At 63.5% G+C, this 24,778-nt stretch overlaps 17 protein-coding genes across 17 annotated transcripts; 10 read left to right on the forward strand and 7 right to left on the reverse strand.

Moving 5' to 3' along the window:
* Nucleotides 1–22: 22 nt before the first annotated feature.
* On the forward strand, nt 23–2,482 carry MJAP1_002460 (uncharacterized protein; the record flags this gene model as incomplete). The annotated part of the gene is made up of 1 exon (XM_060266397.1): nt 23–2,482. The coding sequence occupies one exon, from the start codon at nt 23–25 to the stop codon at nt 2,480–2,482; it is 2,460 nt and encodes an 819-aa protein (XP_060122380.1).
* Nucleotides 2,483–2,513: 31 nt separating this feature from the next.
* On the reverse strand, nt 2,514–3,328 carry MJAP1_002461 (uncharacterized protein; the record flags this gene model as incomplete). Its single annotated transcript, XM_060266398.1, has 3 exons — nt 2,514–3,106; nt 3,144–3,150; nt 3,299–3,328. 3 exons carry the CDS (start codon nt 3,326–3,328, stop codon nt 2,514–2,516), a joined length of 630 nt encoding a protein of 209 aa, XP_060122381.1.
* A 162-nt stretch (nt 3,329–3,490) lies between these two features.
* TOA1 (transcription factor IIA subunit alpha) lies at nt 3,491–4,088 on the forward strand (the record flags this gene model as incomplete). Its single annotated transcript, XM_060266399.1, has 3 exons — nt 3,491–3,934; nt 3,958–4,049; nt 4,073–4,088. 3 exons carry the CDS (start codon nt 3,491–3,493, stop codon nt 4,086–4,088), a joined length of 552 nt encoding a protein of 183 aa, XP_060122382.1.
* A 47-nt stretch (nt 4,089–4,135) lies between these two features.
* On the forward strand, nt 4,136–5,814 carry DPL1 (sphinganine-1-phosphate aldolase; the record flags this gene model as incomplete). Its single annotated transcript, XM_060266400.1, has 2 exons — nt 4,136–4,196; nt 4,223–5,814. 2 exons carry the CDS (start codon nt 4,136–4,138, stop codon nt 5,812–5,814), a joined length of 1,653 nt encoding a protein of 550 aa, XP_060122383.1.
* Nucleotides 5,815–5,851: 37 nt separating this feature from the next.
* On the reverse strand, nt 5,852–8,210 carry BRE1 (RING-type E3 ubiquitin transferase; the record flags this gene model as incomplete). Its single annotated transcript, XM_060266401.1, has 2 exons — nt 5,852–7,942; nt 7,965–8,210. The coding sequence occupies 2 exons, from the start codon at nt 8,208–8,210 to the stop codon at nt 5,852–5,854; spliced, it is 2,337 nt and encodes a 778-aa protein (XP_060122384.1).
* A 55-nt stretch (nt 8,211–8,265) lies between these two features.
* MJAP1_002465 (uncharacterized protein) lies at nt 8,266–10,437 on the forward strand (the record flags this gene model as incomplete). Its single annotated transcript, XM_060266402.1, has 1 exon — nt 8,266–10,437. The coding sequence occupies one exon, from the start codon at nt 8,266–8,268 to the stop codon at nt 10,435–10,437; it is 2,172 nt and encodes a 723-aa protein (XP_060122385.1).
* A 27-nt stretch (nt 10,438–10,464) lies between these two features.
* On the reverse strand, nt 10,465–10,935 carry RPB10 (DNA-directed RNA Polymerase II subunit L; the record flags this gene model as incomplete). Its single annotated transcript, XM_060266403.1, has 4 exons — nt 10,465–10,576; nt 10,671–10,701; nt 10,724–10,910; nt 10,933–10,935. The coding sequence occupies 4 exons, from the start codon at nt 10,933–10,935 to the stop codon at nt 10,465–10,467; spliced, it is 333 nt and encodes a 110-aa protein (XP_060122386.1).
* Nucleotides 10,936–11,042: 107 nt separating this feature from the next.
* SEC61 (translocon subunit) lies at nt 11,043–12,545 on the forward strand (the record flags this gene model as incomplete). Its single annotated transcript, XM_060266404.1, has 4 exons — nt 11,043–11,052; nt 11,078–11,146; nt 11,169–11,447; nt 11,470–12,545. The coding sequence occupies 4 exons, from the start codon at nt 11,043–11,045 to the stop codon at nt 12,543–12,545; spliced, it is 1,434 nt and encodes a 477-aa protein (XP_060122387.1).
* Nucleotides 12,546–13,024: 479 nt separating this feature from the next.
* Nucleotides 13,025–13,708, forward strand: MJAP1_002468 (uncharacterized protein; the record flags this gene model as incomplete). Its single annotated transcript, XM_060266405.1, has 1 exon — nt 13,025–13,708. One exon carries the CDS (start codon nt 13,025–13,027, stop codon nt 13,706–13,708), a length of 684 nt encoding a protein of 227 aa, XP_060122388.1.
* Nucleotides 13,709–13,855: 147 nt separating this feature from the next.
* On the forward strand, nt 13,856–16,381 carry PXA2 (ATP-binding cassette long-chain fatty acid transporter pxa2; the record flags this gene model as incomplete). Its single annotated transcript, XM_060266406.1, has 1 exon — nt 13,856–16,381. One exon carries the CDS (start codon nt 13,856–13,858, stop codon nt 16,379–16,381), a length of 2,526 nt encoding a protein of 841 aa, XP_060122389.1.
* A 91-nt stretch (nt 16,382–16,472) lies between these two features.
* Nucleotides 16,473–17,048, reverse strand: ATP16 (delta subunit of the central stalk of mitochondrial F1F0 ATP synthase, atp16; the record flags this gene model as incomplete). The annotated part of the gene is made up of 3 exons (XM_060266407.1): nt 16,473–16,690; nt 16,714–16,837; nt 16,911–17,048. The coding sequence occupies 3 exons, from the start codon at nt 17,046–17,048 to the stop codon at nt 16,473–16,475; spliced, it is 480 nt and encodes a 159-aa protein (XP_060122390.1).
* Nucleotides 17,049–17,201: 153 nt separating this feature from the next.
* Nucleotides 17,202–19,286, forward strand: atg6 (Vacuolar protein sorting-associated protein atg6; the record flags this gene model as incomplete). The annotated part of the gene is made up of 6 exons (XM_060266408.1): nt 17,202–17,741; nt 17,764–18,416; nt 18,439–18,531; nt 18,716–19,101; nt 19,150–19,186; nt 19,247–19,286. The coding sequence occupies 6 exons, from the start codon at nt 17,202–17,204 to the stop codon at nt 19,284–19,286; spliced, it is 1,749 nt and encodes a 582-aa protein (XP_060122391.1).
* Nucleotides 19,287–19,378: 92 nt separating this feature from the next.
* On the reverse strand, nt 19,379–20,424 carry MJAP1_002472 (uncharacterized protein; the record flags this gene model as incomplete). The annotated part of the gene is made up of 5 exons (XM_060266409.1): nt 19,379–19,512; nt 19,535–19,705; nt 19,904–20,038; nt 20,061–20,222; nt 20,256–20,424. 5 exons carry the CDS (start codon nt 20,422–20,424, stop codon nt 19,379–19,381), a joined length of 771 nt encoding a protein of 256 aa, XP_060122392.1.
* A 50-nt stretch (nt 20,425–20,474) lies between these two features.
* On the forward strand, nt 20,475–22,009 carry MSY1 (tyrosine--tRNA ligase; the record flags this gene model as incomplete). The annotated part of the gene is made up of 2 exons (XM_060266410.1): nt 20,475–21,828; nt 21,882–22,009. The coding sequence occupies 2 exons, from the start codon at nt 20,475–20,477 to the stop codon at nt 22,007–22,009; spliced, it is 1,482 nt and encodes a 493-aa protein (XP_060122393.1).
* Nucleotides 22,010–22,203: 194 nt separating this feature from the next.
* MJAP1_002474 (uncharacterized protein) lies at nt 22,204–22,793 on the reverse strand (the record flags this gene model as incomplete). Its single annotated transcript, XM_060266411.1, has 4 exons — nt 22,204–22,380; nt 22,407–22,468; nt 22,492–22,605; nt 22,631–22,793. The coding sequence occupies 4 exons, from the start codon at nt 22,791–22,793 to the stop codon at nt 22,204–22,206; spliced, it is 516 nt and encodes a 171-aa protein (XP_060122394.1).
* A 38-nt stretch (nt 22,794–22,831) lies between these two features.
* MJAP1_002475 (uncharacterized protein) lies at nt 22,832–23,260 on the forward strand (the record flags this gene model as incomplete). The annotated part of the gene is made up of 2 exons (XM_060266412.1): nt 22,832–23,138; nt 23,232–23,260. 2 exons carry the CDS (start codon nt 22,832–22,834, stop codon nt 23,258–23,260), a joined length of 336 nt encoding a protein of 111 aa, XP_060122395.1.
* Nucleotides 23,261–23,330: 70 nt separating this feature from the next.
* MJAP1_002476 (uncharacterized protein) lies at nt 23,331–24,771 on the reverse strand (the record flags this gene model as incomplete). The annotated part of the gene is made up of 2 exons (XM_060266413.1): nt 23,331–24,484; nt 24,507–24,771. The coding sequence occupies 2 exons, from the start codon at nt 24,769–24,771 to the stop codon at nt 23,331–23,333; spliced, it is 1,419 nt and encodes a 472-aa protein (XP_060122396.1).
* Between the last annotated feature and the right edge of the window lie 7 nt (nt 24,772–24,778).

Here is a 24,778-nt window from a genome sequence, read left to right on the forward strand (position 1 = left end):
CGTGATTCAACGCCTTGCCGTCATGCCGCCGCCGTCCTTCTCGAGCGCGTCGGGCCTGAGCGCGCTGAATGTGTCGCGCGGCACGCTCGCGCTCGTCAAGGATGTATCTCAGAGCATACATAGTGCGATCGTGAAGGGCGGCGTGCCGGCACTCGACGCGGCGCGCAATAGCATCGCGGCGCTGCTCCAGGACACCAGTCTCGATGCCCCCCCCGCCGATAGCGACCTGCTAGCAAGCGCCGGGGCATACACCAGCAAGCCGAGCAATGCCGTGCGCTCGGCAATTGCAGAAAAGATCAACGCGGACATGATTGAGGCGTTTGAGAGCATCAAGGCGACGCCGGCTGTGCTGGACACGGTCGTCGCGCTGCTGGGCCTCTGTGCGCCGATCTTTGACGCAGCGATCATGGAGGGGTGGTGGGAGCGTGCGCTGTATCCCGCGCTGTGCTCAACTGCGCTCACGCCCCAGCACGCCGAAGATGTGCGCATCCTCATCGTCTATACCATGATGGTGAGTCATCCAGAGAGCGGAAAAAGCATTGCCCAGCGTGTGCTGGATCTGTACGTGGACGCCGCAAGCTCGCAGCAGGAACTCGTGCCGCTCCCGGAAGATTTTCAGGCGGAGCTTGGCGAGACGGAGGACGCGGAGGACGCGCCGCTTGAGGCGCCTGTGCGCGAGACGCGCGCGGAAATCGAGTGGCGGCGCACGCTCGAGATGGTCATTGCGTTGTACAGCACGCAGCGGCCGACCGCGTTCTTCGAGGTGCTTGCTTCGACACTCGGCAACGTGCAGTCCGAAGGGCCTGTCCTCTACCTCTTGGCGAGCTTTTTGCACGCCCAGTCGATGCACGCCTACTGCATTGCGTCGACGCCGCTGATGAACCGCGTCCTCGAGACACTCCTGCATACCTTCTCGACGCGCTCCATGTCGTTCGGCACCAAATGCCTTGTCATGGTGCTGCCCCACATTCCGCAGTACGTCGCCAAAGGCGGCGGCGGTGGCGTCCCGGCGCTCTTTGCGATTTACGGGCGCGCCGTAACCTGGCGGCGGGGTACCAGCGCAGATGGCCTGCCATCGTGCGTAACGCTGCTCTTTACGCTGCTCTACGGCCTTTTTCCGTGCAACCTGCTGGCCTTTTTGCGCGACGCAAAGGGCTACCTTGCCGAGCATGCCAAGGTCGTCTTTGACGTGGCCGCGATGCGCGAGCGGTCTGTGACGATGCTGCGTGGCCACGCGGTGCACCCTTTGCTCGCCGAGGCCGACGCCACGACCGAACTGACGAATTCCAAGCGCTGGGCGCAGCACGACGCGTCGGACCTCACCGCGTCGTGCATGTCGCTCTGCATCACCCCCAAAGACGACATCGCGAGCGCAGACGCTTTGCTCGACGACCACATCCCGGCGAGCGACGTCCTGCTGCGCACTGAGCACAAATTTGAGCTCTATCTCAAAGAACAGCTCCTTTTGCACATTGGGCGCCTGCACCGCGACCGTATCACCGATGCTGCGAGCGAGGCCGAGCACCAGAGCTTGTACCATACTGTGCGCACGTTGCGTGCGCAGCTCCTCACCGCCCAAGGTCGCGCCGAGCGCCAGCGCCTCGAGTCGCAGGCCGCCAACAACCGCCACGTGCAGTGGGAGCGCGAGCTAAACACCAAGCTCAACACCTACCGCGAGGAGCGGCGCTCATGGGGCGTCGAGACGAAGCAGCTGCAAAAGCAGCTGGCGGACTCGCAGGCGATGGTCGCGACGCAGGCGGCGCAGATCACCGAGATGGGCTCGCGCCTCTTTCAGCAGGACGAGGACCTGGCGCTTGCGCGACCCAAGCTCGAGCGTCTGCAAGAGTATGGAGAAAACGTGCGCAAGCTGAGCAACTGCTTGTCGGACTGGGAAGACGATCTCGACAAGTACGAGCTGCAAAGCCGCGAGATGGACAAGCTGCTCTCGTGGTGGGAAGAGATGGAACTCACCGTGTCGAACAGCGAGGCGAATGCGAATCGCTACCGCGTGCTGCTAGAACAGCGGACCTCGGAAAATACACGCCTCAAGAGCGAGGTCGGGGCGCTACGTGCCGAGACGCAGCGGAATGCACAGCGCCTCGCGGCGAACCAGACATGGCTCCTCGAGGCGGTCGTCGCCCCCGCCAAAGACCGTGCGCAAGACACGCCGATTGCCACGCCGAAGCAGCGCACGCCCAACACGCTCGAGGAGCTCGACACGTTGCGTGGCCGCAACCGCCACCTGGAGCTCGAGACGATGAACCTGCGTGCGCGCATTGAGCAGCTCGAGACCGAGGCGCTGATGCGCGATCGCAGCGCGCCCGTGCCCGGCCCCACGCCTGTGCCCGTGCCCGAGGCGGCGGGCGCGACGCTCTTTTCGCCCGACACGCTGCGTACCCCCCGTGATGCGGGCGTCGAGGACGAGAGTGTGCCGCCGCTGGAGCTGGGCTCGCCGGCGCATGGCCCTGTACATCTACAATGAATAGTCATGCCATGAAATGGATGTATCGATACTACGCGTCTGCCGGCAGTGTCGCCCCGAGAATGGCCCCCCACTTGTTCATTAATACTCCTGCGCGCTCGCGGAAGTGAAACTGCTCGTCCTTGGGAATCTCGGGAAGCTGGTGGATGCGCTTCATCACCTTGCCGATCTTGGTCGCCTTAAGCTGCTCCGGTGTGATCTCGTCGTACGCCTCGACGATCTTGAGGGTGGCGTCCTGCGCCTCCATATCCTCCGGCTTGATCACGCCGTCCTTGCTGAGGAACGCACGCTGCAGCTTGTGGCGCCATTCGCGCACTTTTTTCGTCTGCGGGTCCAGCTCCTCTTCGTGCTCCTCCTTTGGCTCCTCTTTCGGCGCCTCTTCCGCCTCCTCCTTTCGCTTCTTGCGGCTGGCCGGCGCGGCGGGCTGCTTGCGCTTCTTGGTCGTGTCCTCGTCGTCGGCCGTTGCGAGTGCCGCCTCGTGGTCGTGCACCGCCGCGGTCTGCTTCGCGTTCCAGCCGTGCGGGTCCTTGGCGATCTTGTACGCCTTCAGCAGATCGCTCGACTTTTTGTGCGACGCAATAAACGCGTCGATGCTCTCCTCCGTCAGGTGCGTCAAATCGCGCGCTGTCGCCCAGTGGCTGTGTGAGCTGCAAAAACGTACTAGTCCGCTGCCGGGAAGAAGCGAATCGTGAAGAGATTCGCGTTCTTGCTCGCCGGTTTTTCGCGGCACACGGCCGAAGGCACATCGGCATCATCCATAATGATCCCCGGCCACGCCGGGAACCCTTTGATTTTTGCCAGAACAACGTCGCCTACCTTGTACGACTCTTCTTCGACCACGGCCATCGCTAAGCGGGGTCGATCGCGTGTGGCGCGGCATGCCGCAGTGTCACGTGCTCATCAGATCGGGCGGCGCCGTCGCTCGCGCGGTTCGTCACGACGTCGGGCGTGTCGAGCAGCGGCGAGTGCATGCGCTGGGACAGTTTCCAGTTGCGGCAGTGAGCTGCGATGAGCAACAAAGTAGTTTCATTGACATTCCGACACATCATCGACGATGTGATCGCGAATGTCCGCCAAGACTTTGAAGATATGGGCATCGAGAAGGAGGTGCTCGAGGAGCTGCAGCGGTCCTGGGAGGCGAAGCTCGTTGCGACGCAGGTGACCGAGTTCGACGGAGCCGGCGGCAGCTCGGCCGCACCGGGCGCGCGCCCGCCCGTGCAATACACCACGACGCCAGGCGTGGAGCCCGCCACGGCGCGCAACACCCGGGTCAAGTCCGAGCCAAAAGACGACGCACAGGCCGACGAGAAAGAGAAGCCGGCGGCAGGGAAAAAGCGGAAGCACGAGGACGAGGACGAGGAGGCCAGCAACGAAATTGGGTCCGACCTCGACGACTCGGAGGAGGAGGACTTTGAGGGGAACGAGGATATGATGCTGTGTCTCTACGACAAGGTGCGTGTCCCTAACTAATCCAGGTCCAGCGCGTAAAGAACAAGTGGAAGTGCGTTCTGCGCGACGGCGTCGCCTCTATCGGCGGCCGCGACTACCTCTTTTCCAAGTGCAACGGGTAGGTACCCCACGCTCACCCAGCGAGTTCGAGTGGTAGCACGTGGCACCACGTGAGACGACGTTCCCGGGTAACCCCTAGCGATCATGGGTGGCTCGGGCGGCTCCAGCAGCAACTGGACCAACAGTATAGTGACGTACGACAATGGTGTGTTGCCTATAGACTAATTAAAGCTCGTACGGTTGCCTTGGTATGGGTCGTGCTGCACTTTGGCCGCCGCTGGCTCCGCGCGATCCGTGCAGAGGGTCTGACGGGTATCGTGCTCCAGGCGTACTCGGCCCTGGTGCAGCGCTTCGTGGGCCTCATGCTCAAGCTGCCCTCGAACAAGAGGCGCATGGACCGCGAGATGGGCGAGGCAACGACGACGCTCGAAAAGAGCCTCTTGCCCCCGTCGAGCGTGCCGACGGTGCGCACGCTGCCGGTGCACGGCCGCGACGAGGCGTGGATCGACAAGCAGCTCGCCGTACTGCAGCACCTCACCGGCGATGACAGCGGCGACTCGGAGCGCCAGTGGCGCGACGGCCACGTCTCCGGTGCGGTGTACCACGGCGGCGAGGAGCTGAACCGCGTGATCCTCGGTTGCTTTGCTCGCTTCCTCTTGTCCAACCCGCTGCACCCGGAGGTCTTCCCGGGTGTGCGTAAGATGGAGTCGGAAATCGTGGCGATGGCCCTGAGCATGTACAACGCGCCGCCAGGCGCCGCCGGCACCACGACCTCGGGCGGCACCGAGTCGATTCTGATGGCATGCAAGGCCGCGCGCGACTGGGGGCGCGCCGAGCGCGGAATCACCGAGCCGGAGATTGTGATCCCGACGAGCGCGCACGTCGCCTTTGACAAAGCGGGCCAGTACTTTGGGCTCAAGGTGCGCCGCATCCCGGTCGACCGCATCACGCGCAAGGTCCGCATCGACGCGATGCACCGCGCGATCAACAGCCAGACGGTGCTGCTCGTGGGCAGTGCGCCCAACTTCCCCGACGGCATGATCGACGACATTGTCTCTATTGCCGCGCTCGCCAAACGCCACGGCATCCTGTGCCATGTGGACTGCTGCCTCGGCTCGTTCCTTGTGCCGTTCCTCGACCGCGCGGGGTACGTCTCGGAGCCGTTTGACTTCCGTGTGGATGGCGTTACGTCGATTTCCTGCGACACGCACAAGTACGGCTTCGGCCCCAAGGGTCTCTCGGTGGTGATGTACAGCACCGAGCGCATGCGCCGCTTCCAGTACTATGTCAACTCCAGCTGGGTCGGCGGTGTGTACGCGAGCCCGACGCTCGCTGGCTCGCGCCCCGGATCGATCATCGCCGCGACGTGGGCGGTGATGGTCGCCATGGGCCAGGACGGCTACACAAACTCTTGCAAGAGCATTGTCGGCGCTGCCAAGGACATTGAGCGCCGCGTGCGCCATGAGATCCCCGAGCTTACCGTGCTCGGCAAGCCGCTCGTGAGCGTCGTGGCGATCGCCAGCGCCGGCACGCACAACATCTACGACGTGGGTGACCAAATGAGCAAGCGTGGCTGGCACCTCAATGCGCTCGGTGGCGACGTGCCCGCGGTTCATCTCGCGTGCACGCGCCTGACGGTGCCGAGCGTGGACCAGTTCATTGCGGATCTCAAGGATGCGGTCGCGCACTCGCGCACTAAACCTGCGAAGCCCGGTACGATGGCGACGGTCTATGGGCTGGGCCAGAGCTCGGCGGTGGGCCCGATGCTCATCGGCGAGATGGCTTCGCGCTTCGTGGATACGCTGTACAAGGTACAGCCGTAGCCCTAAAATACATCATTGCACTGCGTTAGTTTTTTCTTCACGTACAGTAGAGCACTTGAACATCGCTCGTGGCAAACGCCAGGCCGCAGTGGGGACACTTGCGCTGCCTGGTCTGGATCCGCGCGTTGACGCACTGCTCGCAGAAGGTGTGCAGGCAGCGCGTAATGATCCGGTCGCGGTAGCGCTCCTTGCACGCCGAGCACTTGAGGAGCGAATCGAGGTACTCGAGCTGCGTATTATCGTCGCCGCGCTTGCGCGGCGCACCGGCGTTGGCATCGGCGACCTTGCGCTTCAGACGGCTCACCTCCTTGTCGAGGATCGCGGCGCGCTCCTCGGCGCGCACCTTCGCGCCGCTCTCTTCTGTGATCGTCGCGAGGTGCTGCGTGACGAGCTGCTCGGCGGTGGACTTGGCGCGCTCGGCCTCGGCCGCCTTGCGGCGCAGCACCGCACGGTCGCGGTCGACCTCGGCGAGCTTCGTCGTGTGCGCCTGCAGGCCGCGGCGGAGGAGCGTGATCTCCTTTTCGGCCTGCGTCAGCTGCTGCCCGAGGCCCTTCTCGGTCTCGGTGTAGCGCTCAATAACCTTGGCCTGGCGCTCGGCGCTGCGCGCAAGCGTGCGCTTCTCGGCATCGAGCGCATCCTTGGCGCGCATCGCGGCAAAGTACTTGTTGTCCGCTTTGGACTTTTCGGTGGTGAGGCGCAGAATTTTGTCCTCGAGCTTGGCGAGGTTGACGAGCTTTGCATTCGCCTGCTTCTCGAGCTGGTCATAGGCGCTGCTCAGGCGGTCGATCTCGTCGTAAAGAGTGGTGGTCGAGGCGCCCGACGCCTGGATCTCGAGGCGCGCTTTCTGCAGGCTGTCTTGCAGCGAGGCCCAGCGCGCCGCGACATCGTCCGCCGACGCAACATCCTCCGACGGCGTGCCGTCGTCGAGAAGCGCACGGAGGCGCGCAAGCTCGGCGTGCGCGTCGCTCACGTCGTGCAGCGCGAGCGCCGCCTTTTCCTCCTCGGCCTTTTTCAGCGCGGCCTCGAGCGCAGGCACGGCGTCCGTGCCGGGCTCGCTCTCGCTCAGCACCTGCACCGCGTGCGCGTCGCCTCGCAGCGCGGCGACTTGCAGTTGGAGACGATGCGCCTGCCCCTTCAAGGCCTCGATCCGCTCGTCTTTCGGCGCAAGGAGCGCCTTGAGCTCGTCGACCTGCGCAAACTTGACCGTGTCGCGTGCGCGGCGCTCGAGCATCTCGGCGTTGAGCTCGTCGCGCTGGCCACGCAGGCGCACAATGTCTGCATCGCGCGCCTTGAGCTGCTTCTGGAGCTCGTCGCTGTGTGTATTGGCCTGCGTCGAGGTCTGGTGCTGGAACTCGAGGCGGAACTCACGCAGCTCCTCGTTCTCCTTGTCCAGCGCAGCGTACGCGCTCCGCAGCCGCTCGGCCTCGTGCTGCAAAAAGACCATTTCCGCCTGTAGCTCGTGGTAGAGGGGGTGTGCGTTAATGCGCTCGTCCGGCAGCGACGTGAGTTGGAACGAGGTCGCGGCGAGCTCTTGCTTCACCCCGCCGAGCTCCTGGCGCACCTCGCCTATCTCGTCGAGGCGCGCCTTTGCGAGCTCGCGGAGCGTGACGAGCTCCTCTTCTGTCGCCGCATTCACCGCCGGGGCCTGCGCGTTTTCTGCGCGCTTTTCCGCCTGGGCCTTCTCCGCCTCGGCCGCGGCGATCTGGGCGGCCTCTGCGTCGCGCTGCGCCTTGCCGAGGGGGTCTTCGATCGTGCGGAGCGTGTCGCTTGCGGCGCGGTCGCGATGCTTTTCGGCAATGCGCAGCTGCTCTGTCACGCGGCTCGCCACCGCCTGTAGCCGCGCGAGCTCGGCATGGGCCGCGGCGAGCGTCTGGCGCAGCGCGCCCGACTCGGCCGCGAGCTGTGCGATACGTGTCTGGGCGGCGCCCACGTCGCTCGGCGCACGCGCGCCGTGCGCGGCGATGTGCGCAAGCACCTCACGCACGACCTGCGTGCGTGTCGCGAGCGCCGAAGCGTGCTCGGCCGCGCTCTGCTCGAGCGCCAGCGGCACGGCACCGACCAAGGCGCTGCGGAGCCCTTCGCCGAGCACGTGCTCGTCGACGCCAGTCGTCCGGAGCGTTTCTACAAGCTGCGTTAGTCGCAGTACGCACCATATCCCAAAACTCGTTCACTGCGAGCACGCTCTTGCGCAGGCCCGCGACGTCGGCTTCGAGCGCATGCGCGGATTCCGTCGCACGCGCCGCGTCGCGTTTTGCTTCGCGCATCGCGCGGTAGATCGCCTCCTTGCGGAACTGCTCGAGGCCCGCATACGCAGGGCTCTCATCCTCTTCGCTCAGGTGCATGCGCTTCGCATCCCCCGCGTCCGGCGCGTCCGCCTGCGCCCGCTTGCGATCCATGAGGGAGGAAAAGACGCGACAGTCACGTGTTACGGGAATGCTCCGTGCTCGATCCATGAGCCGACTGGGCCTGCGGGGACTGGGCCGCGTGCGCTGCGCGCCGCGTGCGCTGCGTGGCGGCCGCTGGGTCTCGTCCGTGACACCAGCGCTGGATGTGGGTGCGCTGCGCGGCACACTCCAAGGGACCGCGCAGCTCTTTGCGCAGGACTCGGCGTGGCACGCACGCTTGGACGCGGCGGACGTCGCGCTGGATGCGCCGATGCGCGCGCGGCGCGTCGCGTTTGTAGGCGCCGCATCGAGCGGCACGGCGCAGGTCGTGGATGCGCTCCTTGCCGAGCCGCACGATGCTGGCGTCTCGCGGGCGCTCCAAGCTAAGAGCGAGGCGGCGGCGCGCACCGACCGCGGCCTCGTGATCCGGTACGGCGAGCAAAGCAGCGCAGATGACACGCTCCTTGTCCCGCTGCCGTGGCTGCGCGACGGGCTGGAAATCGTCGAAATGCTCGACCCGACCGACAGCGCCGAAAGCCTCGAGACGCTCTACGGCGCGGACGCCGTTTTCTTCGTGACGGACCTCGAGGCGATGCAGGGCGTGCTCGCACCGGTGCCGGCACAGCGTACCTTGGCGCTGATCGAGCGCTTTGCGGGCAAGCCCGAGACATCGGTACTGATCAATCTCCCATGGCGCGCAGTCGGGCCCGACACTCCGGCGCCGGCAGGCGCAAGCGTCGCCAAGGCGGCCGAGATGCCAGACTGGGCGGCACTCGGGCGCTCGGTCCGCGCCACACTCACTCCACGCATCCTCAACCTGCTTGCGTCGCAAGCCGCGCCGCTCGGCAGCGCGCCGCCGGGCGTCCATGTCGTCTCGTCCAGCCTCGCGGCGCATGCCAAGGCGCTGCTCGCGCCGCCGCCCGCGACAGCTGCGCCGGACGGCGCGGCGCGTACGCCGCCTGTGCGCGACGCGTGGCTCGCGTTTGCGGACGACTTTCGCGCAGCGCGTTTTCCGCCGCTCTATAATGCCGTCGTGCGCCCGTCGGACCCCACGACGCGCGTTGCGTACCTCGCTCGCGCTGCGATCGAGCAGGCGTCCGCCGCTGAGGCCGCCGAGGAAGAGCGCCTGCGCCTTGCCAACGGCTACGCCACCGTCCTTGCGTCAAGCGCCGAGCTGGCCATGAGCACGCTCGCGGAAAAGATTGTGCCGGACAGCGCGGGCAGCGAGCTTCCGTCGCCGGCGCATGTGCGCAAAGGCGACGCGTCCGCGTCAGTCGCCGGCTTCCTCGCCGACTCGCGCCATGAGGTCGAGGGGACGCTCGCGTCGCGCTTTGCGTGGTACAAGCTGCCGATGCGCATCGACGAGCTGCGCCTCGCCCTGCTCTACGCGGTCGGCCGTAGCTTTGGCACGGACCAAGAGGTGCGCCTCGCGTACGAGGCCGGGCAGCTGCGCGCGCTCGCAGCCACCGAGACACAGCGCACCGCCGACTCGCTCGCGGACCTCGCGCGGGGCGAAGAGCAGGCGCGCGCACAGCGCGACTCGGGCGCACTTGCAGACGCTGAGCCGTCGTTTAACAGTGCTACGCTGCAAAATGCGCTCGGTGCGTTCCGCGACGCACAGCTCGCGCCGATCCTCTCGCCGACGTGCCTCTCGGAGCCGGTCGTCCGCCGGCGCCGCCAGCTGCTCGAGGCCGGGGGGCCGATCGACCAGCTGACGGCACGGGCGCAGCGCGCGACGCTGCACGTCTATGCGTTCCTCGGCACGACGTACACCCTGTGTGGGTACGGCGCACTGGCGCACAAGCGCCTGCACGTTGCAGCTCCGGCGGATGCGCCGCTGCCGGTGCAGACATGGGCCGACTTTTCTGCATCGTCCTGGACGCCATGGACGCCGCCCGCGTTCTTGAGCGAGCTTGCGGGCTATGCGGACGTGCTGGCCATTGCGCCGAGCACCGCGGGGGGGACGGCGCTGCTTGCGACCGCCGCCGCGGCGTGGTACCTGCAAGGGCGCTGGGCGAGCGCCAAGCGCAAGTTCTGGAAGGACTGGGACCGCATCGTTAGTGCCGTCGACCGCGACGCCAAGAGCGAGGTCACGGCGCTGCTCCGCTACGTGTTTGGCGCGCCGCTTGGCGCGTCGCGTGCGCTGCGTGATGCGGCTGTCGTGCGCGCGGTAGCGCACGAGGAGCGCGTCGAGCAGCTGCGCCGCGTACGTGCGGCGCTGCCGGACGAGCGGAAATAGCATACAAGATGCGTACTATACTACAGACTAGACAGGCGACAATGTCGTGACATCCGGCAGGGAGGTCGGCGCTGCGGACGTGGCCGCGGTGCGGCCGTCGATGCAGCGTGCATCGCGCGCGGTCTTGCTCGCACCCGCGCTGGGGCGGCCGTGCGGCCGCTTGCATGCGACACGGCGGCACCACCGCCTTTTATTTCGCCGGCGTGCGGCACAGTGCCTCTCTTGCCCCCTACGCAGGGAACGGATTCGACTTGCGCTCATGAACTGTGTGAGTCGCGCGACGTACTGTTGTAGTGCAGCAAGCGCTCGATGAGATCGACGTGCGTCAGGACCATGCGACGGCAGCAGTAGCGCTGCAGCCCCAGCTCCGTGAGCGCCTCGCCTTCCGTGCGGCCCTCAATAAGGAGGGCGAGGTACGCATCCCACTTGTCGCCGACGACCTTGCCGCAGCTAAAGCACCGGACGGGAATGATCTGCGTGAGCCTCAGTACGTACCATGCTGGCGGCGACAAAGAGTAGAAAATTTGACGGGGAATTAATCTATTTCCTCGATTCGAACGACACGTCGCCGCGCTGGCTAGCGTCTTCCCACGTCCCTGGTCAAGATGAGCGGATGTACGTATGGCGCGCGCTCACCTAGTCCGGTTTTTGTCGCTCGTGCGACCGTTTATGTCGGTGCTGCCCGAGGTCACGGCCCCGGAGCGCAAGGGTACGTTGCCGTGCTGACGCAGTGCCCTTCCAGCAGCGTATTATGTGGACCGCGATTGTGCTGGCCATTTTCCTTGTCTCGTCGCAGATTCCCCTGTACGGTATCATGTCGAGCGACAGCTCTGATCCTCTGTACTGGATGCGTGTGATTCTTGCGTCGAACCGTGGTACGCTGATGGAGCTGGGTATCTCGCCCATCGTCACGTCCGGCATGATCATCCAGCTGCTCGCGAGTGCGAACCTTGTCCAGGTCGACTTTAGCCTGAAGGAGGACCGTGCGCTGCTTGGTGGTGCCCAGAAACGTACGTCTCTTTTCTCACGCAGTCTTTGCCCTGATTATCGCGCTCGGCCAGGCGACCGTCTACGTGCTGACCGGCATGTACGGTCCTCCGAGCGAGCTCGGTGCTGGTGTCTGCCTGCTGCTTATCTTGCAGCTTGTCGTTGCGAGTCTGGTGGTGCTGCTGCTCGATGAGCTGCTTACGAAGGGCTACGGTCTCGGTTCGGGTATCTCGCTCTTTATCGCGACCAACGTCTGTGAGCAGATCGTCTGGAAGGCCTTTTCGCCGACCACGGTCAACACTGGCCGCGGCCCCGAGTTTGAGGGTGCGATCGTCGCGCTGTTCCATTTGCTCTTTACGTGGAACAACAAGACGCGTGCGCTCAAGGAGGCCTTCTACCGCGAGCGTCTCCCCAACGTGTCGAACCTCGTCGCGACGCTCGCCATCTTCCTCATTGTGATCTACCTCCAGGGCTTCCGTCTCGAGATCCCGGTCAAGTCGAACAAGTTCCGCGGCCAGCGCGGCACCTTCCCGGTCAAGCTGTTCTACACGAGCAACATGCCCATCATGCTGCTCTCGGCGCTCACGTCCAACTTCTTTATCATCAGCCAGCTGCTCTCGACGCGCTTCCCGAGCAACCTGTTCGTGCGTGTCTTGGGCTCGTGGGACGCGATGGAGGACAGCCCGCAGATGCACGCGGTCAGCGGTATCGCCTACTACCTCTCGCCGCCCCAGGGCCTCTACGACGTGTTCCGCGACCCGATCCACGCGGTGATCTACATTGCCTTTACGCTCACCGCCTGCGCCCTCCTCTCCACGGTGTGGATCGAGGTATCGGGCAGTGGTCCCCGCGAGGTCGCCAAGCAGCTCAAGGAGAACGGCATGGTGATTGCGGGCTACCGCGACGCCAGCATGTACAAGGAGCTGAAGCGCGTCATCCCGACCGCCGCCATGTTCGGTGGTGCGATGATCGGTGCGCTCTCGGTCGTGGCGGACCTCTCGGGTGCGCTCGGCTCGGGCACCGGTATCCTGCTCGCGGTGACGATTATCTACTCCTACTTTGAGCTCGGCGTGAAGGAGTCGCAGGGCATCTCGGGCGGCCTCGCCGATATGATCGGGTAAATAGCCTGCAGAAAGAAGCCACGTGCTATTGCGCCATTCGGCCGTAGTACTCCACCCGTTTGCCACTTTCGCTCGGCATCGTACGACGACTTTCGCGCCATGCACTTTCACTGGAATAGCTCGAATATGAACGCTAGGTACGTGCTCAAGCTAACGCAGCAATTCTGCCTCACTGTCCCCGAGTGTGTCGCAGTCTAATCATCACTCCGCGATGGGCGTCCAGGCCCATCCGTCGACTACGCTGGACTCGGTAGTGAAATGGTGGACCTGACATGACTTCCGCAGAAATGCCTGGACACTCTGCGCCAGGTCGGCGTTTGTCTGTGAGAGAGACGGCGCCGCTTACGATGGCTGGGCCATCACGCAACGAAGTCGCTAGCCCCGCGGGCGGATTAGCACCGGACAGCCCTTGGGCGTCCGCGTCGGCCGCCGCAGAGCTGGCGACACCTACCTTCACCGCTTCACCTGCTTCATTTCCCATGTCGCCCCCACCCTCTCCACCCCCGGTCCCTCGCTCCGTCCCCCGTCACGCGCCTGCGGAAGACACCCAGGCCGAGGCGCTCGCCGCGGCTGCGGCACAGATCGTGTCTGCGCCCCCAAAACGTCTGACGCCTCAAAACGTTATGCAGTCCGCGCTGCGCCACACGGCGCGCTTCGATGTGCCCGAGACACCCGAAATGAGTCCGGCGAACAACGACGTGCACCACCACCCCACCGCCGCCGCAGAGGCATTCATGCGCCGCATCTTTGTCGACTGGAACACCCCGCGCGCGTTCCAGGCAGAAGACGCTGGCATCGAGCTTATCTGTGAAGGCTGGACCGGTGCTGTGGCCCAAAAGCTCGCTTCGGCGTCGTCGTCGCATGGCAAGCAGCGCGAAGCGCCGATGGAGCCGAGAACGCGTACGCTGTACGTGCACATGCCGCGCTTTGTCGACCGCTCCGCGCTCCGTGACCACCTGCTCCGCATCCTCGACGCGGCCTCCGAGCGCCTGTGCGCCGGCCGCGTCGTTTTTTGTCTTGAGCGCAACCTCCCAGACCTCTCGTCTCTGCTACGTGGTCTCTGCTATGTAGGTGGCCAAGTCACCTCGCTGGCCGGCCAGCCGGACGCAATCGTCGACGCGCGCCCAATCCCCGCCTTGGTCTTGGTCTCCGTGGCGTTGTAGTTTAGTTTATGTAATTTTTGTCGGAATTGTCCGCGATTGGCTGCGGAGATTGTGGTCGCCGGGTTTGCCCACGGCCGAGAGCCGGTGCTATGGCGCCGAGCCTCACCACACCGCTCTCTGCAGACGCGTCCGCCGTGTGCTAGAGCCATGGCGATTCAGTCTCGACTGCGCCCCATGTGGGAGTCGGCAAAGATGAAGGCGCTTGAGCGTGCCATCAACTTTGCCGTCTTCTACTCCCAAAACTACACAAACATCCAGCGCGTGCTGCGTGTGATTTACTTTACCGGACTCTTGGGTGGTATGGCTATGATGTTCAAGCCACGCAAGGGCAAGTCGGGAGCGCAGCAGGAAGTTGCGGCGGCGCGCAAGGGCCGCAGGGGTGGCAGCGACAGCAAGAAGCCGCCGCGCGTTGCGGTCGACAGTGTTTTCTTCAAGCGCCTCGGCTATCTGCTGAAGATCATCTTCCCGTCATGGCGCTGCAAGGAGATGGGCCTGCTGGGCGGTTTCACCCTGGCGCTCGTCTTCCGTACGTTCTTGTCACTGTACGTTGCCGACCTCGACGGTCGCATCGTCGCCTCGCTGGTGCGCGGTGAGAAGCGCTCGTTCTTTATGAATGTGCTCGCGTGGATGGCCATTGCGGTTCCGGCCGTGTTCACCAACAGTATGATCACGTACCTGAGCTCGTCGCTGGCCGTCGCGTACCGCGTGCGCCTCACCGACTTTATCCAGCACAAGTACCTCCAGAAGCTCACCTTCTACAAGCTGAGTAACCTGGACGACCGTGTGAAGAACGCCGACCAGCTCATCACGGTCGACGTGCAGAAGTTCAGCCGTGCGCTTGCCACGCTCTACGGTAACATTGCTCTGCCCGTGCTCGACGTGATGCTGTACAACTTCAAGCTCAGTACCACGGTCGGCGCCGAGATGATGATGGCCACGACGCTCATCATCCGTCTCACGACGATCCTCCTGCAGAAGCTCACCCCGCCGTTCGGCCAGTATGCTGCGACCGAGCAGCAGCTCGAGGGTGAGTACCGCTTCAGCCACGCGCGCCTCATCGAGAACTCGGAGGAGGTCGCCTTCTACCGTGGCCAGGAGCTCGAGAAGCATCTCATCGACCGCTCCTACTTTTCCCTCATTAAGCACGTGAACCGCGTGTTCCACGTCCGCATCGGTCACGGTATGATGGAGGAGGGTGTCGTGAAGTGGCTGTGGGGTGCCATTGGTCTCGTCATTTGCTCGGCCCCTGTCTTCTTCAAGGTGCCGGGCATCACGATGGGCGGCGGCGGCGGTAGCGACATGGGCTCGCGCACCGAGCTCTTCGTTACCAACCGTCGTCTGCTCCTGTCGTCTTCGGACGCCATGGGCCGCATCATGTACAGTTACAAGGAGCTCTCGGAGCTTGCTGGCTACACGGCGCGTCTCATGGAGCTGATCGAGGTGATGGAAGAGGTCGAGCAGGGCAAGGCCAAGAAGCGCACCGTCACTTCATCGAACGACGAGGAGAAGCAGCAGAAGGAGAACATCTTCTCGCGCCGTGGTGAGATCTCGGAGGGCTCCGAGGAGGTCATCTTTGATCAGGTCCCGATTGTCAGCCCCAACGGCGACGTGCTCCTCGACAAGCTCTCGTTCCACATTCACCCGGGCCAGCATCTCCTGATCATCGGCCCGAACGGCTGTGGTAAGAGCAGCATGTTCCGTATCCTCGGTGGTCTCTGGCCGGTGTACGGCGGCAAGGTCATCAAGCCTTCCAATTCTGACTTTACCTACATTCCTCAGCGTCCTTACCTCTCGCTGGGTACGCTGCGTGACCAGATCATCTACCCCGATACGATCGAGGAGATGCACGCCAAGGGCGTCACGGACGACGACCTGATGAACATCCTCCAGGTCGTCCAGATCCAGAGCATTGTCGAGCGTGAGGGCGGCTGGGACGTGAAGCGCGAGTGGCGTGACGCTCTCTCGGGCGGTGACAAGCAGCGCATTGCTATGGCCCGCCTGTTCTACCACAAGCCCAAGTACGCTATCCTGGACGAGTGCACTAGCGCGGTGACGCTCGACATTGAACGTATCATGTACGAGCACGCGACGGACCTGGGCATCACCATGCTTACTGTCTCGCACCGCCCGTCGCTCTGGAAGTACCACTCGCACGTGCTCCAGTACGACGGCCAGGGCGGCTACGTCTTCACGGAGCTCGACGCGGAGAAGCGTCTCGTCCTCCAGGAAGAGAAGCAGCAGCTCGAGCAGAAGCTCCTGCTTCTGCCCAAGTGGCAGGAGCGCCGCGAGGAGCTCCGCGCTATCCTCGCCAACCGCCCCAAGGGCAACCACCCTAAGGAGACTCCTAAGGAGGCACCCAAGGCCGAGACCCCCAAGGCCGAGACCCCCAAGGTCGAGGCCCCCAAGGTCGAGGCCCCCAAGGTCGAGGCCCCCAAGGTCGAGGCTCCCAAGGTCGAGGCCCCCAAGGTCGAGGCTCCCAAGGCCGCGGCTCCCAAGGAGGCCCCGCAGCCGGCCGCTGCGCCGCGCAAGAAGGACACCTCGAAGAAGTCCAAGCCCAAGGCCCCCGACGCGCCTGCGGACGCGCCTGCGGACGCCTTTGGCTCGAACAACGGCTCTGGCCCTGCCCCTCCGATCGACTTTGCGGCCCTGAGCAGCTCGAAGCCGTCCAAGTAAATATTCTACTGGATATCGCCCACGGAGGAAGTAGACCATAGTGCATTACACATGCATGACTAGCACGTTGGGACTACAGGTATTCGCCAACTTAGTTCTGCGAGAGAGCAGACTGGATGGCAGAGTAGACTTCCACCTCGATCTCGGCCTCGGCCTTCTCCTCAGGAGAGCCGCTGCCGCTGGCGACGCGCTGCGCCTCGGTGAGGCCCTGGCGGACCGCGTCGGGGGAGAACGAGTCAAGAGTGAAGGCCTCAACGGCGTTAACGGTGAGGCTGTTGTCAGGGTGGATCGTGGCGAAGCCGCTCGAGACTGGGTGAGCAGGAAACACGTACCGAAGAAGCGCTTGCTCGTGCCGCTCGACTCGATCACCTCGAGCAGACCAGGCCGGAGGGACTCGATGCTGGGAACGTGCGAAGCGAGGATACCGAGGTCACCGCTGACAGCCGAAACGTTGACCTGGGTCACCTCCTGGGCGTCGTAGATAGCCTGCGTGTGTTAGCATTTGATCGGAGCGATCAGAAACGCCTACCTTGTGGGGGACAACAAAGCTGAGCTTCAGCTTGTCGCTGACAGCCTCGGCGTAGCCACGGCGGGCACCAGCCAGGTTAGAAAGAGCAGGGCGGAAGCCCGTGGAGCGGAGCGAGCGCGAAGCCAGAGCAAACACCATCGTCGTGTCGGATCGGTGAACAGAAGCCAGCGCCGAGCCACTCCCTGCCCGGTCCGGCCAGGCCAGCGCATGCATCGGCCGAGGCCGGGAAGAAACCACGTGCCGTATGCCTCCACCTGCGCCGCTAGCGCTCGGACATGCTGGGCAGGCACGATGGGCTTTAATTGTCAGCGGTGTGCGCAGCCGCTCTTGCTCGATGCGAGCCTAGAAGAATGCGACGATGATAAGGTGAAAGAGGTGAAGGAGGTGGTCCGGCAGGCGTTTCCCACACCGGGCCCCTCCACCGCGCCGACCGACCCCGCACAGCGCCTGGACGCGCTGGGGGTCAAGCGCAGCGTACGCGAGGCGCTTCTCGCGCAGATCCGTGCCAAGAGCAAAGAGACCAAGGAAAAAGAGAAGGAGGAGGATGCTCAGTCCGTGCAGTACGCGCGGCTCTTTCGGGTCCTCGCGGCGCTCCCGGGCCTCGATGAAACCAAGCCAATCCAGCACCCGCTCTGCGATACCTGTACGCAGCAGCTGCTCGAGTGCATGGCGACTGAGATCAGCGATGTGCGGCAAGAACGTGATACCCTACAGCTCCTGGAGCGCGAGCTGACCCGCCTCGCCTTTGTCGAGGGCGATATGGAAATGTCGGCGGACGACAAGGCGCGGTGGCAGCGCGAGCAGAATGCCGTGCTGCGCGAGATTGAAGAGGTACGTTGGCTTGCTAATCCAGATGGAAGCAGAAAAGCGGCGGCTCGAAAAGGAGATTGCGGAATGCGATCACGACGAGGCCAAGCTCCAGCGCGAGCTCCGGGCCACGAAGGAGGAGGAAGACGCGCTGGAGAAGGACGAGAATGCGTTTTGGAAAGAGTACAATGAGCAGATGGCCGAGCTCGAGCAGATCGAGTCGCAGACGGCACTCATCACGACCCAGCTCGAGAACGACAAGGCAATCCTCGCGCAGCTTGAGAAGACGAACGCCTACACGGACGTATTCTCGATCACAGAAGACGCACGGGGCATGCCGTCAATCAACGGCCTGCGCCTCGGCCGTCTGGGGTCGGGCAGCCACGCACACGAGCAGGTCGAGTGGCCCGAGATCAATGCGGCGTGGGGCCAGACGGCGCTCCTTCTCACGGTCCTCGCACGCAAGCTCGACTGTACTTTTACCAAGTACGCAGTCCACCCGCGGGGCTCGTACAGCACGGTGGAACGCCTCGAGCCCGACAAGGCCGTCTACGAACTCTATGGGACGAGCGACTGGCAGATTGGACGCCTGCTTCACTCGCGGCGATTCGACTATGCCATGTCGGGCATTCTGCACTGCGTAGAAGAGCTCTGTGAAAGGGCAGTGCAGCACGACGCGTCGCTGGACCTTCCCCACAAGTGCGTATCGTCTCTGACCCAGAATCCATAAAGACACCATTGGCGACGCCAGCATCCGACTCCAGTTCAACCAGCCAGACACATGGACGCGCGCGAATCGATACCTCTTATTTACGTACGTGGTCTGCCTTACCCTAGACTCCGTGCCTTGCTCGAGAGGACCCTGGCCCCTGCCCCTTTGTAGCCTTACCAAGCATCACGTGCCGCAGAACTCTTTCGCGTCGTCAGCGGGGATCTTCGCATCGAGGCGGCATTTCGCAGCTGGCATAGACAAGAGCCGGTATGCCTATTACACAGAGTGGCCACCCTGGCCAAGACCATTCGCGTGACCCGTGCCCATGGGTGATCTTGAATGACTTCGGTGGCGCTTTTGCCATGGGCTGCATTGGTGGCACAATTTGGCACGGTATTAAGGGTGCCCGCAACTCGCCGCGTGGCGAGCGCTTTTTGGGCTCCGTGTCGGCCATCAAGGCCCGCGCGCCTGTCCTGGGTGGTAACTTTGGTGTGTGGGGTGGTCTCTTCACCTCGTTCGACTGCACTGTCAAGTCGGTCCGCCAGAAGGAAGACCCCTGGAACGCGATCATTGCCGGCTTCTTCACCGGCTCGACCCTGGCCATCCGTGGTGGTCCCAGGACTGCCGCGGGTGCGGGTGTGATGTGCGGTATCCTTCTGGGTGTCTTTGAGGGTACGTTGACATGTGTTTCTGACCGCTGGCGTGGGTGTCCTTATGCAGCGTTTGCTCGCCGAAAACAACAAGCCGGTACGTGTGTGTGTGTGGCTGACGCTAGATTGCTCCGATCATGTATGTCGCCTTAGAGACTGACCCACAGTCCGGATGCGCCGGTGGCCCCGACGACCTCGTCGTCCTAACGTATATTCTCTACGTGCTTGCACCATGGCAGCGCCCTGCCTTGGGTGCGTGTGTAGTGTACATGAACTACATGGCAATAATCTCATATTCCCTATTCGTTGACCAGCGCGTAACACGTCCACTGCGATGCGGCAACGTGTCGGACTGCTCCAGCAAGCTCGATACGCTGCAGCTCGGTGTGCCAGGCGAGGGGCGCGGCGTTCGGGCCCAGTTCACCGTGCTCATCTGCGTTAGGAGTGCGACGTACTGCTTCCAATGCCCCACAGTGTATTGTCCGTCAGGAGGAAATAGGTGTTCGAGGCGCCGCACGCCACAGCAGCGACGTCTGTCGGGAGGTCCAGCAGGAACGGAGGCTGGATCGCGCCGTCCGCATCGGGAATCCAGCCCCAACCGTAGCAGTCGCCATCCTTGGTGCGTACTACGCTATGCCGATTGCCACAGGCGACATCCGCCAGAGCAGAGGGGAAGGCTTCGCACGGAGAGAAAAAGGGAACGGGATGCAGGGTATACGAGTCGAGGGGCAGCCCAACATCCCCGAGCTGCCCAAAGCGATTGTCTCCAAAGGAATAGAGGGGGTGGGTGCTTGCTTCCTCGCTTAGAAGGAGAAAATGAGCACCGCCGGCGTCCACGCGACGAAACGCCGGAGCGGTCTGTGCGCCGTGCGCAGAGAGGAGCATCCCTTTCGTCTTCTCCGTCCCATCGCTTGCAAGCCACGCGCCGACCGTCGAAAAGAGCCACGGATCGCCGCGTTCTGGGTGAGCCGTGCTACGTACCAGACAAGGCAAGAATACGCCCAGTGAGGTCGGCCGCTGCATCGCGCCATGTACAGCGCGCTTCGGCTCTCGTTCCGTCGGGGAAGTAGACGTGGCCACGATTCAGGTACGCCAGGATTTCATCTTGCCCAATCGCACGTCCCATGGCCTTGGTGCGTGTCACTGTTGGAACGCTGTCCAGCCCGCAATCCGCACCACCCAGCACAAAGGCCTGGTCATGGTCGCGAAACACGACCTGCGTTGCACTCACAGCCAGGATCGCGGATGCTGGCGCAATGTGCACTATTTCACGAGCACAAACGTCTCGGAGCGGGCGTGCTAGCTGCCCGTGCACGTTGGAGCCCCAGCCGTAGAGCTCCGGCATGGCATGGCGTCTGTGCGAAGCCCGATCGCCCGATTTATTGTCTTCTCGTCATGCTTCGGTTGGTGCAGCGAGCGGCGCGTAGCGGCGTGCGCGTGCGCAGCGTGCTTGTGCGCCTGCAGTCATCGGATGTACGGCCCAGTCTCTTAGATGCACTCGAAGAGCGCAACATGGTCCAGGCGACGACGTCGAGTTCGCTCAAGCCGCACATGGCGACAGTGGAAAAAGGGGCCTTGGTGCCTCGCACGGTCTATGCCGGTGTGGACCCTAGCGCGCCCAGCATGCATGTGGGCAACCTTCTTCCGCTCTTTGCACTGCTGCACTGTGCGCTCCATGGCCACACGGCGCTTGTGCTTGTCGGCGGCGGAACGGGCGCGATTGGCGACCCTTCCGGGCGCTCGACAGAGCGCTCCGCGCTCGATGCAGAGCAGCTGAAGGCGAATGTCGCGTCGATCCGCGCACAGATGTACCAGTTCTTCCACAATGCAGCGGCATACCTAGAGCGCAGGGGCATGATCAATGCGCCTGTGAATACATACACGACCGAAGGAAGCGCCAATCCAGCCGGCGAGTCGCTCTTTGGCTCGGGGCTCGATGTGCGCATCGTCAACAACTTTTCGTGGCTGCAGCCCGTGTCGCTAATCCAGTTCCTGTCCGAGGTGGGCCGCCACGCGCGTGTGAATGATATGCTGGCACGCGACAGTGTCAAGAACCGCCTTACGACGCCCGGAGCGGAAGCCAACAGCGCGCCAGGTCTCTCGTTTACCGAGTTTTCCTACCAACTGCTCCAAGCCTACGACTTTAGCGTTCTGCACCGCGCACCGTGGCACTGCTCGCTCCAAATCGGTGGCTCGGACCAGATGGGCAACATTAGCGCCGGCATTGACCTGATCCGCCGGCAACAGGCAGCCGACGGTGCCGACATTCGCGAGGACCCTGCGTATGGTCTGACGCTCCCCCTGCTTACGACCTCGAGCGGGGCCAAGTTTGGCAAGTCGGCCGGCAACGCGGTATGGATCAGTCCGTCGTTGCTCTCGGATCTCGACTTTTACCAGTACTTTTTGCGCAGCGCAGACGCAGACGTCGAGCGCTACCTGCGCTCGCTTACGCTCCTTTCGTCGGACGAGATCGCGAGTGTTCTCGAAGAGCACAGCAAAGACCGCACGAAGCGGCTTGCCCAAGAAAAGCTCGCGGCCGAAATGACGGAGCTGGTCCGTGGCGAAGCCGCGCTGCGTCGGGCGCGTGTCGCGACCAAGGTCCTCTTTGGTACGAGTTTGGACCAGCTGCGCACGGACGAAGTCCTCTTTGCCTTTGAGGATGACCCACGTCTCGTGCATATGCCGCAAGGTGCGCTCGAATCGGAAGTGTTGCGTCTCGCGGTCGATTCCGGCCTGACGGCGTCCAGGAGTACGTTGTGTTACTGACAGTAGGCGAAGCACGTCGGCTCCAGCAAGGCGGAGGGCTCTACCTAAACGGTGCTGCTGTGACGGACGCCAAAGCGACCCTCTCCACATCCAATCTACTCGACGGGCGTTTTGTCGTGATGCGTGCCGGCAAGCACAACCGCAAGATTCTGGTCCTGGCGTAGTACCCAAAAGTGACGACTGTTTTAAATATGCTAAACGTAGCGTGACAATGTAGGACTTGGCGGCTATCGTCTAGTGGTTTAGGATCTCACCTTCCCATTTGCCCAAGTGGCGCACGCTTTGTGCGGAAGTAGGTGAGGACAGGAGTTCGAACCTCCTTAGTCGCACTTTTTTTTTTTGAAGGTTTCTAGGAACTCTACAGTTTGGCGAGCGTGCCTGTGGCCGTGCGCATGCGGTTGGCAAGGTCCTCGCCTTCCTCGTCGCCGAGCTCGTCGCGCCGGCCCATCAGCTGCAGCGTCCCTTGGGTATTGTACTTTTCGAGGGGGGACGATGAGCCAGACGGCAACGGGGCTGGGACGATATGAAAGTGCACCTAAAGTAAGTCGGTTATATACATACGTGGTCCACCGCCTGTGCATATTCCTGATTCGCAGCAACTTGGAGCCCCGTAATGCCAAAGGCTGCATGAGTCGTGTAAACGTACCTTTTTCCATAGTGCGCGCGACCGACACGACATTGAGCATGAGCGATGCAGACTGCTTTGGGCTCAGATCCGAGATGCTCTTTACATGCGACTTGGGCACCACAAGCGTGTGTCCTGTTTGTGAGCTGCGTCGACGTACCTGCACGAATCGGGAGCACGTCGAGAAATGCAATCACGTCGTCTGTCTCGGCGACAATGTACGCCGGCTGACGCCGCTCGATAATGTCGCAAAAGACACACTCGCCTCTCGGCATGCGCCGGTCGTCGTGTGACTTGAGTCGGTCGAGCAAGTGCGAGGTCATGGCTGGCAGCAGCCCTCCGCCTCCACACTCCACGCCGGATGGCACGGCGCGACGGCGCGGCCGAGGCGGGCGATGCGCCGCTTTACCGACGGAGCAATGCAAAGAGCGAGACGTATGGATTTTCGCTGTATATTTTTGCGTCGGTCCTGTGGGTCTTGTGGGTCCTCTGGGCAGTGTGCCCCGACTCGGTGCTGATGCGCCTCGGCATTGCCTGGTTTCCTCGACGCGACTGGGCGTACCTGCTGATCGCTTGGTCGCTCGTGCTTGTGCTAATGACGTACATTGGATTCGGCGCACTAAACATGTACCATACCCCCCCGCTCGACTCGCTCGACTGCATGACAGGTACGTCGCGCATCTCACCCAGACGACGCCGCGGTCATTTATCCCACCCTGGCGCACGACGCGCGCCCTCTCCCCCCCATGACCATATCTGAGACGGGCTGGGCGGGCTCCCCACTTTGTGACGACGTATACGACTTGTCGCCGGGCCTCGTGTCGCGCGCGCTGTACTTACATGACAAGGTATAGGTAGAACTACGCATCTTTTACAAAAGGCAAAGCGTGGCGGCGGGAGTGGGCTGGCGCATGCGGCCGTGGCGACGGCGCGCGCTCGAGCGACGCATACTTTCCTGCATCGGAAGCGGCACGCCGCCGCTTGGCAGGCTGCGCCTCGGCGAATGGCTCGAGGCCACGCTGCCACTGCACGGTCTGTTCTTCGAGGGCATCGCGCTTTGTACGTAGCGTCTCCAGCTCGCAGTGGAGCACATCAATGTGTGCCGTGAGCGAGTCAAAGTGTTTCGACTGGGCGTCCTCGTCGGCGAGGGCGGCAATCTCGGTAAGCAGATCGGCCTGGCGCGAACGCTGGGCGTAGGCTTCTTCGTACCACGCAACGCGCTCCAGCTCGTCTTGGAGGTGCGCCACTTGCTTCTTTGCTTGGTGTAGCTCGGCAGTGAGCTCGGCGGCCGACGCCTGCGCCTCTTGCGTCTTGCCGCGCTCTTGGGCGCGCAAGGCGCTGAGGACTTTGCTATGCACGGCATGCGTATGTGCCAGCTGTGCCTCGAGCCATGCACACCGGTCCTCAGCCGAGTGCCACTTGGATTCGAACAAGGCAGCGTCCTGTCTCGCGCACTGCTCGGCGAGGCGTGAGCGTGCAATGCGCTCCGCGTCGAGGTCGGCATCCTCGTCGTGTTGCGCGGCGAGCTCTTCCAATGCATCGCAGTGCGCTTGCAGCGACTGCGCGCGTCCTTCGGCATCCTTGAGCTCGTCCATGAGCGCGTCACGCTGTGCGAGTGTCGCCGCGAGGTGTGCCTGCACGTCTGCAGCAGCGCGGTCAATCACCACCTCGCGGACCATCGACTTGGGCGAGGCGGGCGTAGGCCGTGCTTGGAGGAGTGCGCTGGCCGTCTGTGCGAGCGCACGCAAGTTGCGCTGCATAAGCTCCGCCACGCTCCGTGCTTCATCGAGCATCGCCTGGCGTTCGTCGAGCTCCTGCGTAAGCTCAGCGCACCGCTCAGCGTGTGCCTTGGCCTCTTCCTCGGCCTTCTGGCGCTTTTCCTGCGCTTCGTCAAACGCGCGCTGCTGGAGCTGCGCCTTGCTCATGTGCACCGCGCGCTCCTTGTACCGAGTAATCATCGCGTCCTGCTTCTCGATCTGTGCGCGGAGCTTTAGCTCGCGCTGGCGTCCCAGTTCTGCGTGAGATGGGCGACGTACGAATGTCTGTGCGGAGGTCCTCGCGCTCATTCTGGAGCGCATGTTTCTCCTTCCGAAGCTCGTCAAGGCGCGCCTCGGCGAGGCGCGCGACCTCTTCGGCCGTCTTGTGCCTGGGCAAGTGTGCATCGCGCGGAATATTCTCGAGGTTCTCCAGAGGGAGCAGACTCGCGCGCGGCGTGCGTGCCTGCGGCGTGCGCACAGGTAGCCGCGACGACGTCGTCTCGGACTCGCGCCGTGCCTGCGGCGTCTGGGGCACCTGCGCCATCGGCACC

The sequence above is a fragment of the Malassezia japonica genome, chromosome 4, assembly GCF_029542785.1.
Source record: "Malassezia japonica chromosome 4, complete sequence".
Classification (NCBI taxonomy): domain Eukaryota; kingdom Fungi; phylum Basidiomycota; class Malasseziomycetes; order Malasseziales; family Malasseziaceae; genus Malassezia; species Malassezia japonica.